The sequence below is a fragment of the Bidens hawaiensis genome, unplaced genomic scaffold (assembly GCF_021521415.1).
Source record: "Bidens hawaiensis isolate Kalapana, Puna unplaced genomic scaffold, B.hawaiensis_p1.1 tig00010900_1, whole genome shotgun sequence".
Lineage (NCBI taxonomy): Eukaryota > Viridiplantae > Streptophyta > Magnoliopsida > Asterales > Asteraceae > Bidens > Bidens hawaiensis.
The window spans coordinates 368,250-384,602 of NW_027491843.1; the positions used below are offsets into that span (position 1 = coordinate 368,250).

The 16,353-nt window shown below is 35.5% G+C and overlaps 1 protein-coding gene across 1 annotated transcript in view; it reads right to left on the minus strand.

The window, feature by feature from the left end:
* Positions 1–1,009: 1,009 nt before the first annotated feature.
* Positions 1,010–16,353, minus strand: part of LOC143536744 (uncharacterized) — a 157,314-nt gene continuing 141,970 nt past the window's right edge. Inside the window, exon 2 of the mRNA XM_077030666.1 lies at positions 1,010–2,549. Within this exon, the coding sequence (XP_076886781.1) occupies positions 1,010–1,831 (822 nt within the window). The 5' untranslated portion in view covers positions 1,832–2,549. The remainder of the gene's footprint in view (positions 2,550–16,353) is intronic.

Sequence of the window (16,353 nt, forward strand, 5' to 3'; positions counted from 1 at the left end):
CTCATATTATTAGTAGTTTGAAAAACCAATTTCCCGATAAAATCATCATCTCCCACTTTAACGCAAAAAACTATATTCAAGAGACATTTTTAAAACATTTTTCAATTTTTTTTATAAGTTATCTCAAATATCCTTTTTTTTATTTTATAAGTTAAATTTAAACTACGACTCAAATATCCTATCCCCACACTTAAATTTTGCATTATCCTCAATGCAAGGATAAGGACGACTTAAAATAAAAATAAAATAAAATAAAGTCGAACTACAAAAAACTAAAGACTTAAAAAAATAAAAACTAAAGCAAAATAAAAAGTTAACAAGCTAGATAATGGAAAAGACTTAGTTGGTAATTTGCGCATGAAACATGATGCCAAAGTCTTCTTCCATGAATGTCTTCCAACTACGAACGTGATCAGCAAATAGTAACTCCTTCTCTCACACACGAACGTATGCGGCAAAACAAAACAAACATATCTATAAATGTATCTTATCATAATGATAGATATTAAGCATTCAAAATATTTTCACCAACCGACAAATATATAAAATAATCATGAAAAATCAGGAGCAAATAATAAATATAAAGTATACGGCTCCACTGCTACATCATCCCCAAACTTGTCTTTTTCATTATATTCTTCCTTGGGATCGTTTCTCTAGCTCACTCAATCTTCAAACTAGCAAAACTTAAAAACGCAAAAAAAGAAAAAAAACAAAGACGAACTACAAAAACTACGTTAGTGACTCGATTAAATATACAAACTCCGCGAAACCTCCCCACACTTGAACTTAATTAGGAGGTTTCTTCTTTATCTGGACCCTATCTAACCCGTTTAGTTCCACCCGAAATTATCAAACATTAATACATCAATGATGGAACCGCAAAATATTAAATTAGAATTAAAAGTTAGTAACGGGTCAGACCACCTATATTTAAACTTATCTGGCAAGAGCCGAATGCGTTGTAAGTATCGAGAAGACTGGTCGTGTTTGACATGCAAAGGTTTTTTCATTCATGTAGACCATCTTCTAAAGTATACGCAACTTCAGGTAACCTATCATCCTCGGCCTTATCCCGTGGTTTTAATTCCCGAGAAGCATTCAAAACACAATCCACGGGTCGGCAATAGTGTTCTTCCTCTAACACCGCATCCTCATCTACACTGTCCTCTACAAGTAGGGCCTCGAAAAACGCAACATCCGCATTAACGTCCAATGTACCCCCCTCGTCATACTCTGACAATCCATCCAACTCCAGATCAAGGAATTCATCTTCCTCACTCAATTCATTCAAAACCTTAACCTTATCCTCAATACCAAACATTAGCTCGAATGACTCTCCCAATTCTATCTCTTCCTCAAACACAGGTTTCACCATAACTGATCTCAGATATGCAGCCCACTTCTCCTCGTCACAATCATCATCGGAGTCACTACAAAACTCAGTACAATTAGCAACATATACCTGTGAAACCTGAGGTGGGATTTCATCAGCCACTCGTGTCTCCGTATCCGGGATGAGCTCCTCTTCTTCATCTACATATTCCATGACTGGCTCTTTACCTTCTTCTGGAAACGTCGGGAACAACTCGCCTAACCGATTCATGTATCCCAAATAGTTTCCTTCCGCATCATACTTATAACCAGGTGTCGGTTGCTCCTCCAGCTGCACACTCTCCTCTTCGTTTATCTCATCATCAGAGTCACTCCAAAAATCAATAATAGCATGTGAAACCGGAGGTGGTACTTCAACATCCATTTTTGTCTCCGTTACTTGAATGATCTCCTCATCTGAGTGCTCAAAATATTCCAAGGATCTCAACCTCTCCATTTCATCTTCTTCATCCAGTCTCCTAGAAATTTCTTCTACTTGACGTTGGAGATCTGTAATAATATCCTGGTGATTTTAGAAGATGGTATCATGCTCAGCGAGCATCTTTTGGGTATCTGTAGCCATGTATTGGACCAACATCTTTTCTATCCTACCCATAGCAGCTACATCCTCATCATAAAGGCTTTTAGAAAATTGATCATAACACTGCTCCTGGTTTTGCTGAGGTTGCTGATACGAATTATCAAAATAATACGGAAAAGGTCCCTGTGAAAAATTTTGTACCGGCTGCACAGAAGGGTTAGTACGATTATATGGACATGCACGAGTCATATGACAACCATCGCATCTATAACAAATAAAGCAAGAACCCTTGTATGGACAATCATAGTGTAAATGAGGATCACCATATGTATCACAATTAATGTTACTATTATATAGACATTTAATGGTAAAGTGAGGTTCATTACAAATTTCACACATAATTACAGGTTTCTAAACAAGCAAAACACACGAACAATTAGACACCTACGACTCATAATAAAAAAAATAAACACGTAAAAAGCTAATTAACTAAAACCCTAAAAACTCAAAAGCAAAAACACAATAGCACGTATATAGCAAGTAAGTCCAATCAAAACTAATAACGCAATCACCAAGAGTCCCCGGCAACGGCGCCAAAAACTTGATGTACTAAAAGTAGTCAAATAATTATTAACTAAAAATAAGCAAATCTAGACACTAAGTAATAATTCTAGACTCTTAAACTACTAACCGGCAAGTGTACCAGTCGACTCTAGTACAGCTAAGTAAGTCCGGACATCGAACCCACGAGACTCTATAAATTACGTATACTAGCTAATTAGACTCAACTACAAGACGTGACTATTTAATAATAATGTTTGAAGGGTGGTTTTAAACTAATTATTAATCAACTAAACCTAACCCTAATTAAATAAAATATAATAAACTATTAAAACACTTAGATTAACTCAGATGATGAAAATAACTACCTAGGCTAGTATCCCCAATGTCAGACAATCAATCAAATGGGAAACTTAAGTTATGGAACTGGGATCGTAAAATAGACCATTGACAGAAAACCCGAACATGACCCTTGACCTTCAAGAAGACACCTATGGATTTCTAACAAGTTTTAAGACTCACCAGTTTTATAAATTAAACTTCCTTATGGTTATTTAATAATTTATGTCTAAGTATCTTTATGACGAAATCCTACCTTACAGCGCGGAAATCAAAGATAGTTAAGAAGACTCAATTGACTTAATAGACTAAGCTGACAATCAATCCTAGACGGACTCCTTACGAAGAACTAAATCTAGAAATCTTGACCAACAAAGATCTATCAATAACCTATCACCTTACAGCTTCTATGATTTTAATGCATATCAATCATAAACTAGTCAAGAACACACAGTAAATGACCTAACAAAACCCTATCCTATGAAACAATCACCAAGGGTAATGTGAAACAATAAATCCAAGTAAATAAAACCAAGCAATCATACGCATCAATTAATTCAAACTTAACACTTTACTTAGAACATAAAATCCATAACGAAAAGAAATCCCAATCAAAATCAAACCGAACAAAGGTTCATCACGACCTAGGTAGTTTATGAAGTTTAGCCTAGCATCATATAGTCTAAATCAAACAAAGCAAATAAAACTGAAAACATGGTGAAATAATGAGAAACGAAAGATTAAAGGCGATAAAACCCGTAGTCTTCGATCTTGAACGTAAAGCTCTTCACCGGCTGTTCTCGTGCCTTCAAAATCACCAACAAACTAGTAAAATAGCTCCAAGAACTCTCCAAAATCGTCTGGTGGCTTCAGGTTATGTCAGATTTAAGTTAAAGGTGTTTAAATAGCGAAAACAAGGCCCGACAATAACCAAAAACGAATAAAAAACCCATCAGTAGTGCCTAGACGCCGCGCTAAGGGCTTTTTGCCTTTCCCCTAGGCACGGCACGGCGTGCTTCTCTAAGGGGGCCGGGCCCGGTCTGATCGGTTCTCTGTTCTGGTTCTTCCTGACGCGTTCCGGATCTCCGTTTCGGCTCTTTTTAGCTCGTTTTTCGCCCCTTTTTAATCACGATCAAATCCCGGAACCTACGACACACAAAAACGTTAGTAGTATACAAATCTTGACTAAAAACGAACAAAAGCAATTAAAATATTAAATAAAATAAACAAGGGAAACTTATATATTTAGCATTATATCAAATATCCCCACACTTATTCTTTTTTCGTCCCTGAAAAAGTTTGATGCAGTTGGATCAGAATCGGAAAATTAAAGTCAAACAAACAAATAGGTTAATCTTTAAAGCTCAGAAAAAACGTAAAAACCGCGATCACCGATATTGTTGTCCACCTAAACCCTTGCCTTAATCTTTACCGGGACAAATATGATCCAACAATTTTTTACTTAGTGGTTTACACAATTAAGACCCGCTTATTTTCAGCTTTTACCGGACCAGACCACCCCAACTTGACTTAAACCTCAAAATTAGCAGATTTAAAACTTTTGTTGCTCTATTTTTTCATTCATAGCTAAGACGATCAAGGGTATTGTTTATCCACCTAAGCTTAAGCATCAAAGTCTACCAAGCAGCCATTAGATACGATTAAGGTTCAATTAATTTATAGCTAGTGTTCCCCACAACATGACATACCCCCGTTATCAAGCAACACCCCGAACCCTTCACCATAGGTGAGTATGCAAAATTCATCTGTAGGGCTTACATGTAGCGTGTCTCTTGTGGTCCGTTTCTTAATGGTAATGAGACGCGAGCAATGGGACCCCACATGGCTAATAGCATGGATGATCAAGTCTGTAGTGAATTTTGTACTTTTGTACTCTTGTGATCATGTTTATAAACTTATAAGGGTTTGCTCTTTTTGGCTTAATTTTAAATATTCACAACCCCATTTGGAATTGTGAATACCCAGATGAATAGTCGGCATAAAGACCCATGGTCTCCGGACCCAAAGCATCCCATCAATACAGGATTTAAGGTTATAAAACCATACACCGATGAGGTGTAAAACACTAAACTAGCAGTTTTAAGTTTACATCACAGGCTACACGGCATACTCTAACGTTAAACCTACCCAAACATCATATAATAACGTATTCAGATTTTTTAAAATTTATGATATTTTCACTTTTTCATACCAAAATTTGAGGCTTTAGTATGGTTGACCTTTCATTACTTATCTTCCACGGACAAAACGCTTTACCCACAAGAGATTTCCGTTTTATTTTTTTATTTATAAAAACATAAAAATACAAAAAAATTAAATATTTAATAAAAAATTCCAAAAACACAAAAATATGTTTATTTCTTATGTTTCTGTTTTCTGTTTTGTACGCCGCTACATGCGAGCTAGTTTGTTTTATTGCAGGTATTATTATGCGCATGGTAGCTCTGATGGCGTTTTGGAACTGGTTCACCCGAGGTTGCGGCCACGAATGAGATGCTATATGGTCGTTCGATTGATACGCAGCTAATGAAGAATCTACTTATAAACCAGGGGAGTAACCCGTTCTCTATTTTACTTTTTGCTATTCTATGTTTTATTTTTGTGCTTTAAGTTTATTTTTATTTTTATTCTATTTTATTTCTTTTCCTTTTTCTCATTGAGGACGATTTCGTTCTAAGTGTGGGGATGAGAATTTATTTTACTTAGTTGTCGAAAAAAAAAGTTTTAAAGAAAAATGTCTCTTGATTTAGGTTTTTTTGTTTTTTTTTGTTTTTTTTTGCGTTAAAATGGGAGATGATGATATTTATTGGAAATCGGTTTTTCAAACTACTAATAATATGAGATAAATAAAAGAAAACGCACTTAACTTGGGATGTGTCGGTAGGCTCAGCCTTGAAAATGAAAGGGCAAATTTGATAAAATGGCTAAAACGGAAATCTTTTGTGGGTAAAGCGTTTTGTCCGTGGAAGATAAGTAATGAAAGGTCGTGCCATACTCAAGCCTTCAAATTTTGGTATGAAAAAGTGGAAATATCATGAGTTTTAAAAATTTGAGTACGTTATCATATGATGCTTGGGTAGGTTTAATGTTAGAGTATGCCGTGTAGCCTGTGATATAAATTTTAAACTGCTAGTTTAGTGTTTTACACCTCTTTGGCGTATGGTTTTATAACCTTAAATCTTGTATTGATGGGATGCTTCGGGTCCGGAGACCATGGGTCTGTCTGCAATCTATTCATCTGGGTATTCACAATTCCTAAGTGGGGTTGTGGATATTTAAAATAAAGCCAAAAAAGCAAACCCTTATAAGTCTTTAAACATGATCAAAAAGTACAAAAGCACAAATACACCATAGACTTGATCATCCACGTTGTTAGCCATGTGGGGTCCCCTTGCTCGCGTCTCATTACCATTAAGAAACGGACCACAAGGGACAAGCTACATGTAAGCCCTACAGATGAAATTTTGCATACTCACCTATGGTGATGGTTTCGGGGTATTGCTTGATAACGGGGGTATGTCATGTTGTGGGGAACACTAGCTATTAATTAATTGAACCTTAACCGTATCTATTGGCTGCTTGGTAGACTTTGATGCTTCAGCTTAGGTGGATAAACAATATCTTTGATCGTCTTACCTATTCATGTAAAAAATAAAGCAACAAAAGTTTTAATTATGCTAATTTTGAGGTTTAAGTCAATTTGGGGTGGCTTGGTCCGGTAAAAGCTGAAAATAAGTGGGTCTTAATTGTGTAAACCACTGAGTAATATTATTATCGGAGCTTATTTGTCCCGGTAAAGATTAAGGATTGGGTTTAAGTGGATATCAATATCGGTAGTCGCGGTTTTTGCGTTCTTCTAAGCTTTAAAAAATTAACTTATATGTTTTTAAGACTGTATTTTCCGATTCTGATCCAACTGCATTAGACTTTTTCAGGGGCGAAAAAGACTTAAGTGTGGGGATGTTTGATGTGTTGTAAAACACACTTACTTTCCGTATCGTTTTATCATGTTTTAATTGCTTAATCGTTTAATTAATAATAGTTATGGGTGGTTTTTACTTAATTTTACAAAGATTGAATGTTACTTGTAGGTTATGAAAGTTGATGGAAAAAAGAGTTAAGTTTGAAGATTCTAGGGGCCTTTTTGATCAATTTTGAAGACTACAACTCAAGGCCCGACCCAAGCCCATAAGATCCAAGCCTTTTATGCACAATATATTAAGTTAATTGAAGAAAATAAGAACCCTAACAGCCATCAATCCCAAAATCAGCAGCCAACTACGAAAAAAATAACCCTAAAAACCCCCATTCAAGAGGAAAAAATCGTTTTTTGCAATTCTTGAGCCAAGGGAAGAAGAAAGAGGCTAAGGACGGTTGTGGACAACAGCTAGGGACCATATACACTCATAATCTCAGCCATAATATTGAGTAATACATCCATAAACTTTGTGTTTTTGTTCAAGAACCCTAACTAGTTGGTTTGATATTTTATGTTGGATTGTTTTGCGAGTAACTTAAAGATTGACTTGTGCTTGATTGTTCTTGATCATTGAATGAGTTTAATTATGTTTTGGTTGAGTTATTTGATGTTTACTTTGATTTATAGCTGTTTTCCGAAAATCATGTTAGGCTAAATTAGTTAGTTCTACCTAGGTTAGATGATTATTGTTAGGTTTTAGTAAGTAGATTGGATTGTTGATGATCACGACTTGAATTGTTAATGTAAAGTTTGGTTTAACATTGAATTAGGTTGTGGTTAGTGGCTGTGTTTTGATTAATAATACTCAATTACCTCTTGCTTTGATTGATTGAATCGGTTTTAGTTGATTTTAGCTTGTTTAAACTCTTTACTTTGTGTTTAGAGATTGTTTGCGGGGTGTACAACCGTAGGGTTAAGTTGGGTATATTAATTAGTTAAAATAAGCAGGTAGGCACCTTCTTAGAGACCGAGAGGTGATAGGAAGTAGGATCATCTCATAGCTTTTACTTGTTAGGATTAGGATCGCGAGAGCGGGTTCGGTTCTTCTCGGGTTTGGGTTTGTGAGCGATTTGTTGACCTAGTTTATGTTAAACTAAATTGTTCCTCTATCCTTGGTTGTGTAGTATTCGTCTCCATTAGGGTAGTGTGTCGGTGAGACCGAGAGGAGAGTCGGCATTTGATCACTTTAACAATTCGTCACCCGGTTAGTTCTTAAAATCAACTAAGTATAGGTTAGGGTTTGTTAGTGAGACCGAGAAGTGATCTAGATTTCTTGAGTGAACCTTAGTTATGTAATCCTTAGGAACCGATGTTGTGAGATTCTTCAATCCATTAGCTTATTATACCTTCAATAGGATTCTTACCTAGGTAGACGTTTTTCCCATTGATAAATCTTATTTTCAAAGTTTCGTCTAGTTTTCTTAATTTAAGTCTTTTAAGTTAATTTAAGTTAGGTTAAGTAGTTAATAATTAAAAATCATTTAAAATATATTATTCTTAGGTGAGTCTTGGTTAGGGTTAAGTATTAAGTACGTTTGTCCTTGTGTTCGATACTCGGACTTCCTTAGGTATATACTATTAGTGATCGGTACACTTGCCGGTTGTGTGTGTATTCGTTAGGATTTTCGTTTAATAAATTTAAAGATTAGTTGTGGGTCATTAATAAAGAGCATCATTATACACGCATCAGTAGGGATCAGACCCTAATAACATCTATGATGTTGGGGACCAGGCCCTTATAATATTTGTGAGGTTATAGGGCGGAAGGCTCTTTAAATAGTATGGATAGTTATGTATATAAAGTAAAGTATGAATAGTGTACACACCTTTGGGCACGTGTGCAAGTATGAGAACAGATTGTATGTTGTGTGATTAACAAGAACTCACTCGGCGTAGCTGACTTTTAGTATGCACGCAGGTGAGTAGATTAAGGCAGCTTGCATAAGGGGAAGCACATGGCATGAACTTGAAGAAGCTGGCATCTCAAGAAATGTTATGTTATTTTTAAAGACAATATTTTATGTTTAAATGTTTTGAATTCCCGTTAAGACAAGAATGGATGGTTATGTAATATTATGGTTTGAATGTTTTAATATTTCGCGAAAGTTTTTATTAACTCTGATATTATGAGCTGTGTTTATGAGTAAATCCAACGTTTAAAGTAGGGCACCGGTAACGGGGCCTTACATGTGTCGGCTGGCATGCAATCGATCATTCTTGTCTCTGCTAGAAGGTCAAGAATATACTTCTTTTGGCATATAGAGATCCCTTGTTTGGACCTTAGTACTTCAATTCCAAGAAAGTACTTAAGTCTTCCTAAGTCCTTCATTTCGAATTCCGTGAAGAGGTTTACCTTCAAATTCTTCATTTCTTCCTCATCATTTCCTATAATGATCATGTCATCAACATATATAATTAAACAAGTCACAAGTTTACCTCTTTGTTAAAGGAACAACGTATGGTCAGAGTTGCTTTGTCGAAATCCATATGTTCTCATTGCAAGAGTAAATTGGCCAAACCAAGCCCGAGGCAATTGTTTAAGCCTGTAGAGAGATTTCTTCAGTCGACATACTTCTTTTGTATTGAAATTCTTCATGAATCCAGGTGGAGCGTCCATATATACTTCTTCTTTTAACTCTCCATGCAAGAAGGCATTTTTAACATCAAATTGATGCAGGGGCCATCCTTTATTTGCGGCAATGGATAAAAGAACCCAAATTGTGTCAATTTGGATACTAGAGAGAACGTCTCTGAGTAGTCAATCTCGTACGTTTTGGTATAGCCTTTTGCTACTAGTCGTGCTTTATATCTTTCAATAGTCGCATCTAGTTTGTGTTTAATTGTGAAGACCCATGGACATCCCACTGGTTTCTTTCCAGGAGGAAGGCTACACTTTTCCCATGTGTCATTCTTCAATAACGCCTTCATCTCTTTTCCATAGCATCCTTCCAGTTCTTTGATTCTAAAGCTTGTTCAACGGAGGTTGGGATTTGTTCTGTATATAGGGAAGAAGTAAAGGCTTTGGGTTATTTGGATAAGTTTCCTTGGCTATGTTAGCTATGGGATATCTGGATGACTTAGATTGTTTTTCTGGGAAGTACCGTTTAGCCGGTATTCCTCGGTTGACCCTGTGTGGGAGCACCTATTTCTGAACAGTTTCTTCTTGTATATGTTCCTCCTTCACTGTTTATTGTATTGGAGCTTCTTGTATATGTTCATCCTGCACTGTTTGCTCTATTTCTATCTCGCAATTATTAGATGTATCATTATTTTGCTTTTTATGAATTTCTTCATGTGTTTGAGAATTACTTACCTCAGACACCAGGTTGGGAGGATTTTGGTTTGGATTACCGATTGTTGATCCATCAGATTGTTGTGAAAATAGTGACTCATCTTGGGTACTTTGATCAACTTCTTCTGATGACTGGTCCATTTTGGAACCCATTTTAGCGAACTCAGTATTTCATTATCCTCTTTCTCCCCCTGACCATTGTGTTGGGAGGTATAGAAGAATTCGGTTTCTAGAAAGTCACAATTCATGTTAGTGTGCATATGACGTCTTTTTGGACTATAGCAGTGATATCCTTTTTGGGTGACATCATATCCCACAAACACACATTTTTTAGCACAGGGGTCAAATTTCGATCGATTATTTTTGGTATGTGAACAAACACAGAGCATCCAAATATTCGTGGTTGTAGTGTATGTGTGGGTGGGAGTTTGGTAAATTCAAAAGTGTTTGGAGAGGAGTTTTTAGGTCAAGTGCCTTGGTTGGAAGTTGATTGAGAAGATAAGTGGCAGTGGCGAGAGCATCAGGCCAAAAAGATTTAGGAGTTTTAGATTCAATTAGGAGAGCCCGAGTTATTTATAAAAGAATGCGGTTTTTTCGTTTAACCGTACCATTTTGTTCAGGGGTGTAAGAACAAGATGTTTGGTGAATTATTCCATTTGCTTGACAGAATTGTGTCATTGCGGTGTTAACGAATTCCCCTCCATAATCAGATTAAAGAATATGGATGTTGGTTTTAAATTCTGTTTGTATCATAGCATAAAAATTAGTAAAATTGTCAAAAACTTCAGATTTATGTTTTAAAAAATATATATCCACGTCATACGAGTGCAATCATCGATGAAAAGAACAAAAAACGAAAATTTTGCCCCCCGATAACTTCTGCTGGCCCCCATACATCTGAATGAATAAGGGAAAAAGGTAAATTAACTTTTGTGTTATTAAGTTTAAAAGTATGTGTATGACTTTTAGCCAAAACACAAGCTTCACAGTTTATTGTTTTATTTAAAGGAAATAATTTTGGAAATAGAAGATGTAAATAACCGATAGACGGGTGACCCAGTCGTCTATGCCATAACCAAGCTTCTCGATCTGTAGTTCCAAGAGCTAGCATCACAGTATCATGTTGAGCCACTTCGTTCACATAATACAATCCTTGGCGTTCAGTTCCATGCCCAATAGTCACTCTTGTCCTAATGTCTTGTAAAATGAAAAATGTGGGGTGCATTAATACAGAAGAGTTTAATTCCTTTGCTACATGACTAATTGATAACAATTTATGTGATAAAGACGGTACATAGAGACAATTTGAAAGTTTTAAAGTCGGTGAAATTTCTAGAACTATACCCCCATTTGCGGTTTTAATATGGTTAATCTTGGGTTTTGATTTTAAAATCATGTCTGATAATTCAAAAGTCACGGTATCGATTGCACGGTAGTCAAATATCCATGACTTTTCTAAATTTTCACTTGGTTTAGCAATGTTTACTTGTCCAACGGGATCTACGATCTCATTCTCGGTTCTAGACCCTTCCATAATTTTATTTTGATTACTTTCATAAAAAAACAGATTCTTTAGGGGCCTTTCTTGATGAAATTGAAGTATTTTGAGGGTTTTGAAACATGTATTAAACAATATCGTAATTCACAAGTTCATTAGGGGGTTTATTTAAGATATCAAATCTTATAGGGTTTAAAACATTGGTGTTTAAAAAGAAGGGTTTGAGATATAATTCTCAAACCCATTACCTCCATCCCTGCAATCCTTTCTTGTGCCTCCATTCATGGCAGTTGCTGCAACTCCATCAAGGTCGGCGCCTTTATCGTTAGCGGACGCACATAAGTGCGTGTGTGTTTGGAACCCGCCAAATCTGCTACTCCCAGGGGAGGATTCAGTGTTCGGCCAGGGGAGCGTTTGCACCCACTCAAGTCTGTAGTTTCCTTTATAAATTTGTAATATATCAGGTCCAAAGACCCAATTAACCCATCCAAAAAAATTTAGTGACCTAAACAAAAAAATTTTTTGTTGTCCCAAACTTAACTTTTTAAATTTTAAGCCAAAATTTTTAAGCCCAAATTTAATTTGTTATGAATAATAACAATTAAGCCCATATTAGTTAATTGCTCAAACATTTTAACTGAAAATTTGGAATTGTTAGGAGGCTTACATATTAGGGTGATGGCGGCTTCACATCTTGTCGATGACACTGGTTATAGACCCAAAAGACAAAGGTACACAATCATCAATCAACATTATTATAATTTTGATTGTTTCAACAGTGTTGTCGATATGGAAATTCAAGAATTTGGTGATCGTTTTAATGAGATTAACACGGGTTTACTTCAAAACATGTTGGCTTTCAATCAGTATGATTCATTTTCCAAGTTTGATGCATCAAAGTTAATGAGATTGTGTGAGTTATATCCATATGATTTTGATAATGGAGACAAAATTTTTCTTGCATGTCTACTTGGTTTGTACATCGATAGTGTGCGAAAAGATGAAAGATTTGTTAATATGAAAGGTATTGCGGATCTTGCTAGAGTTATGGTGAAAACAAGGAAAGATATCTATTTTCATTTGGTTTATCGATTATTAAAGCTAACATTATTTTTGCCTATTGCAACCGCACAATTGAGAGATGTTTTTCGGCAATAAAGATCATAAAGACAAATTTACGTAATCGAATTGGTGAGGATTTTTTGAATGCTTGTGTGATTTTAGTGTTGAAAAAGAAACACTTTTAAGTATTACGAATGAAGCAATAAATTACCGTTTTCAAAGGATGAAATCACGTATAGGTCAATTGTAATATGTATTATGTTTATCTTTAATGAAATTTATTGTTTACATTTGTATGCATAGTTTGTTTAATATAAATTTTTTACTCAACCTGTTTTGGTTTGACTTGCTTTAGTTTGAATTGATGAGTTCTAGGTTGAACTTTTTTTTTTTGCACCAACTGGCTAGATTTTCTGGATCCGCCATTGGCTACTCCTTTCTTCGGTCTCGCAATGGTTAACAATGTCGGAACTGGCGTTTTCCGTGTTAACGGCGTCGATCTCCAAGCTTTCCGAGAGGTTATGCTTTCGGGTGTGGTGTTGATTTGTGAGGTTGATTTTGATGAGATTAATGATTTTCAAGGCAAGATCATTGTTGGTTTTTTCCATCATGCCACGGATAGTTTCTAGGTTGCCGACGGCGTTCGTCAAGCTATCCGAGAGGTTCTTTATTTGGGTGTGGTTTTGATTTGTAAAGCTGGTTTTGATGAAATTGGTGATTTGCATAGCAAGTTCATCAATGTTGTTTTATTGGGTCATGGGTTTTCTGTATGAATTTTGTTTTAAAGGTTTGAAAGAATTGGTAGATGATGAGTAGAAGTGAGAAGGTTTAATCTAGTGGTTATAAACACTGCTTTGATATCATGTTTGAAATTGAGATGTGAAGAAATGTGATATATGAATGATATTGTTTCTTATTACTTTTCTTGTTCACTTACAAAGGAAAATAAATACGAGCTATATGACTCAATACAAGGAAATGAATAATAATAATAATAAAAAGAGAATCCCTTGATTATTGCTATGCAACGGTCAGATGATGGCTATCAAAATTTTGCTCCTAAGTATGGAATGAGCTCCTTGCATATTTAGTATTTTTATTTTATCTTCTAACAATTTGGACCTGATCTGCTGGCAGATGCTTCCCCAAAAAGAGACGAAGCCCTACGCGGGTAGTAGATTGATATACGTCTATTTATACATCTCGAATCCCTTGTAAAGTTATTTTTATTTAATGTTTTGAGTTCGGTTTGATTCGTGTTTCGTTTATCTTTTATTAATTTAAGTTTTGAGTCAAGTATTATATGTTTATTGTGTTTTATATCATTTGGTGTCTTGCATGTTAAACGTGATTCTTTCTATCTTTTCATGCGAAGTTTATACTCGTTTTGCTCATCATTGGTTACATGATTACTTCACTTACGAGTTTTGATTTATTTGCATATTGATGGTGGTTTGAAAGTCAAGGAAAAGAAGGGCTAGAAGGTTCTAAGCGTTACTTGGAAGCTAAGGAAGAGATCTAGCGAGTTTAAGTAATAAATAACAAGAAATTTCCGTAGCTCACCCCTGACACACGCCGCCCCGCCCGGCCAGGGTGCCCAGAGCTGGTCGCGCGGCGCCTAGGTCTTCTGGTCTGAGAATTTTGCAAGTTTTATGGCCTAGCTCATTTATATAAAGAATGGTTGCAAACCTAATCGAATGGAAACAACCCTTGGCAGCCGTTTTTGAAGAGAAAAAGCAAGAGTTTGAAGGTTCTTTGGAGGTTGATTACATTAGAGATCGAGGAGTGTTCATTCAATCAATCAAGGAAGGAGTCTTAAGGGTTTTATCGCTCTACTTTCTTCGTTCTTGTTATTTATCATGAATCTCTTTTGTTTTCTTTGTTTGGATTTGTTTTTAATAATGATTCTAGGCTAGACTTCATGTCTACCTAGGTTTGATGAACATGTTTGACGCTTGATTCTTGATTTGGACTAATGTTTTGATTATGGTTTCGTGTTACTAATAGTAAAAGACTTGATTTTGCTTTCATGATGCATATGAGTATTTTTTATCTTGATTGATTATTAACTATTGCTTCACATAGATCTTATATCTCTTGATTGTGTTCTTTAGGTTTAGGGTTTATGTTTAATCATTACTTGGTGTTTTGATTATTTTGATTGAATGGGCCCATTAGATCATAGAAGCTTATTGATAGTTATTTAGGGTTTTGAATGTTCTGCTGAATTCCAATAGCTGTAAGGTGAGGAGTTGTTCACGTGTCTTGGTCAATTGCATGCTAGGATAGATTAGTGACAATATTCTTGCTTATTGTGTTGATCCTTGTTCATGATGTCGTGTTTAGTTTATCAAGTTATCTAGGGCTTAGTGTTTCGTAAGATTGCTTGCTTTAGATACTATTAATTAACCCTAATTGATAACTGTAAGGAAATCAATATAACTGATTGCTTAATAATCTAATAATTATTCTTTAGGATTTTACTTTATGCGATTGAGGGTCCTTTAGGGTTTATTAGATGAATACGTTTAGAAATCAGTTTCCATGTCATGTTATTTGTCCATTGCTTGATGATTGTTGATGCATGGGATTCTTACTTAGGTAGATTCCTTCTCTGATTGGTTTCGATCTTGTGTTTTATTGCTTATTTCTAGTTTACTCGTTCATTTAATTTCTTAGTTTAATATTAGTTTAAAAACCCCTTAAAACATTAATAATAAATAGTCGTGTCGTAATTCGAGTCTAATTAGCTAATTAACGTAATTTTAAAGAGTCATGTGAGTTCGATATACCGGACTTACTTAGCTGTACTAGAGTCGATCGGTACACTTGCTGGTTAGTAGTTTAAGTTAAGTTTAAGAGCCTAGAATTATTACTTAGTGTCTAGATTAGCTTATTTTTAGTTATTAAATATTTGACTACTTTTAGCACATCATAAATCTTCTAAACTGAGCACTTACTAGATCCACCTCAGCCACAGTCACTAGATTCGCAGAATGAAGAGCAACAAGAGCATCGGACAGACGTGGTTCCCACTCATTCCAGTCATCATTTACATCCTGCCTCAAACTTTGACATGCACCACTAGGCCCTCTTGCATCACTAAGCCTACTTGCATCAATAGACCTACCTTACTTACTGGACCTAGAAGACTTATTGGAACTTCCAGTAGAATATTGTCTCTGGAAACGCGGCTTACGTGTTCCAAAGGCTTTGAAAAGTGATTGCTTTAGTTGCAGTGGTTGACATAATTGTTCTCTACGATGCTTTTCAATCGCCCTAGAAGTTTTCTGCAAACCACAAAATGTATATGAGCTCAATGAATATCCTACTGAATTAATCTTTTGAACAACTGAAATTCCAAAATCACTAGTTTCCAGTCAAAAAGCAATCAACAACACAATCTGTTCGGAAGGCAACCAACAGTTATATCATCAAAACTTAGAATTCTAAGTCAAATTGGAAACTAAACTGAAATTCCAAAACCAATAGTTGCGAGTCAAACTTTATGGCATATTAAGCCCTAAAAGTAACAATCTTACTCACTCATATTTAGGATTCATGAAATCAAATTTTAAGGAATAATTACTATGAAAGCGATAGACAATAACAGAAAGCATAAAATAATGTTAAAATTGAAAGAAAAACTTGAAAAAAAAGTGTTACTGTGACCTCCATTTCCAGGT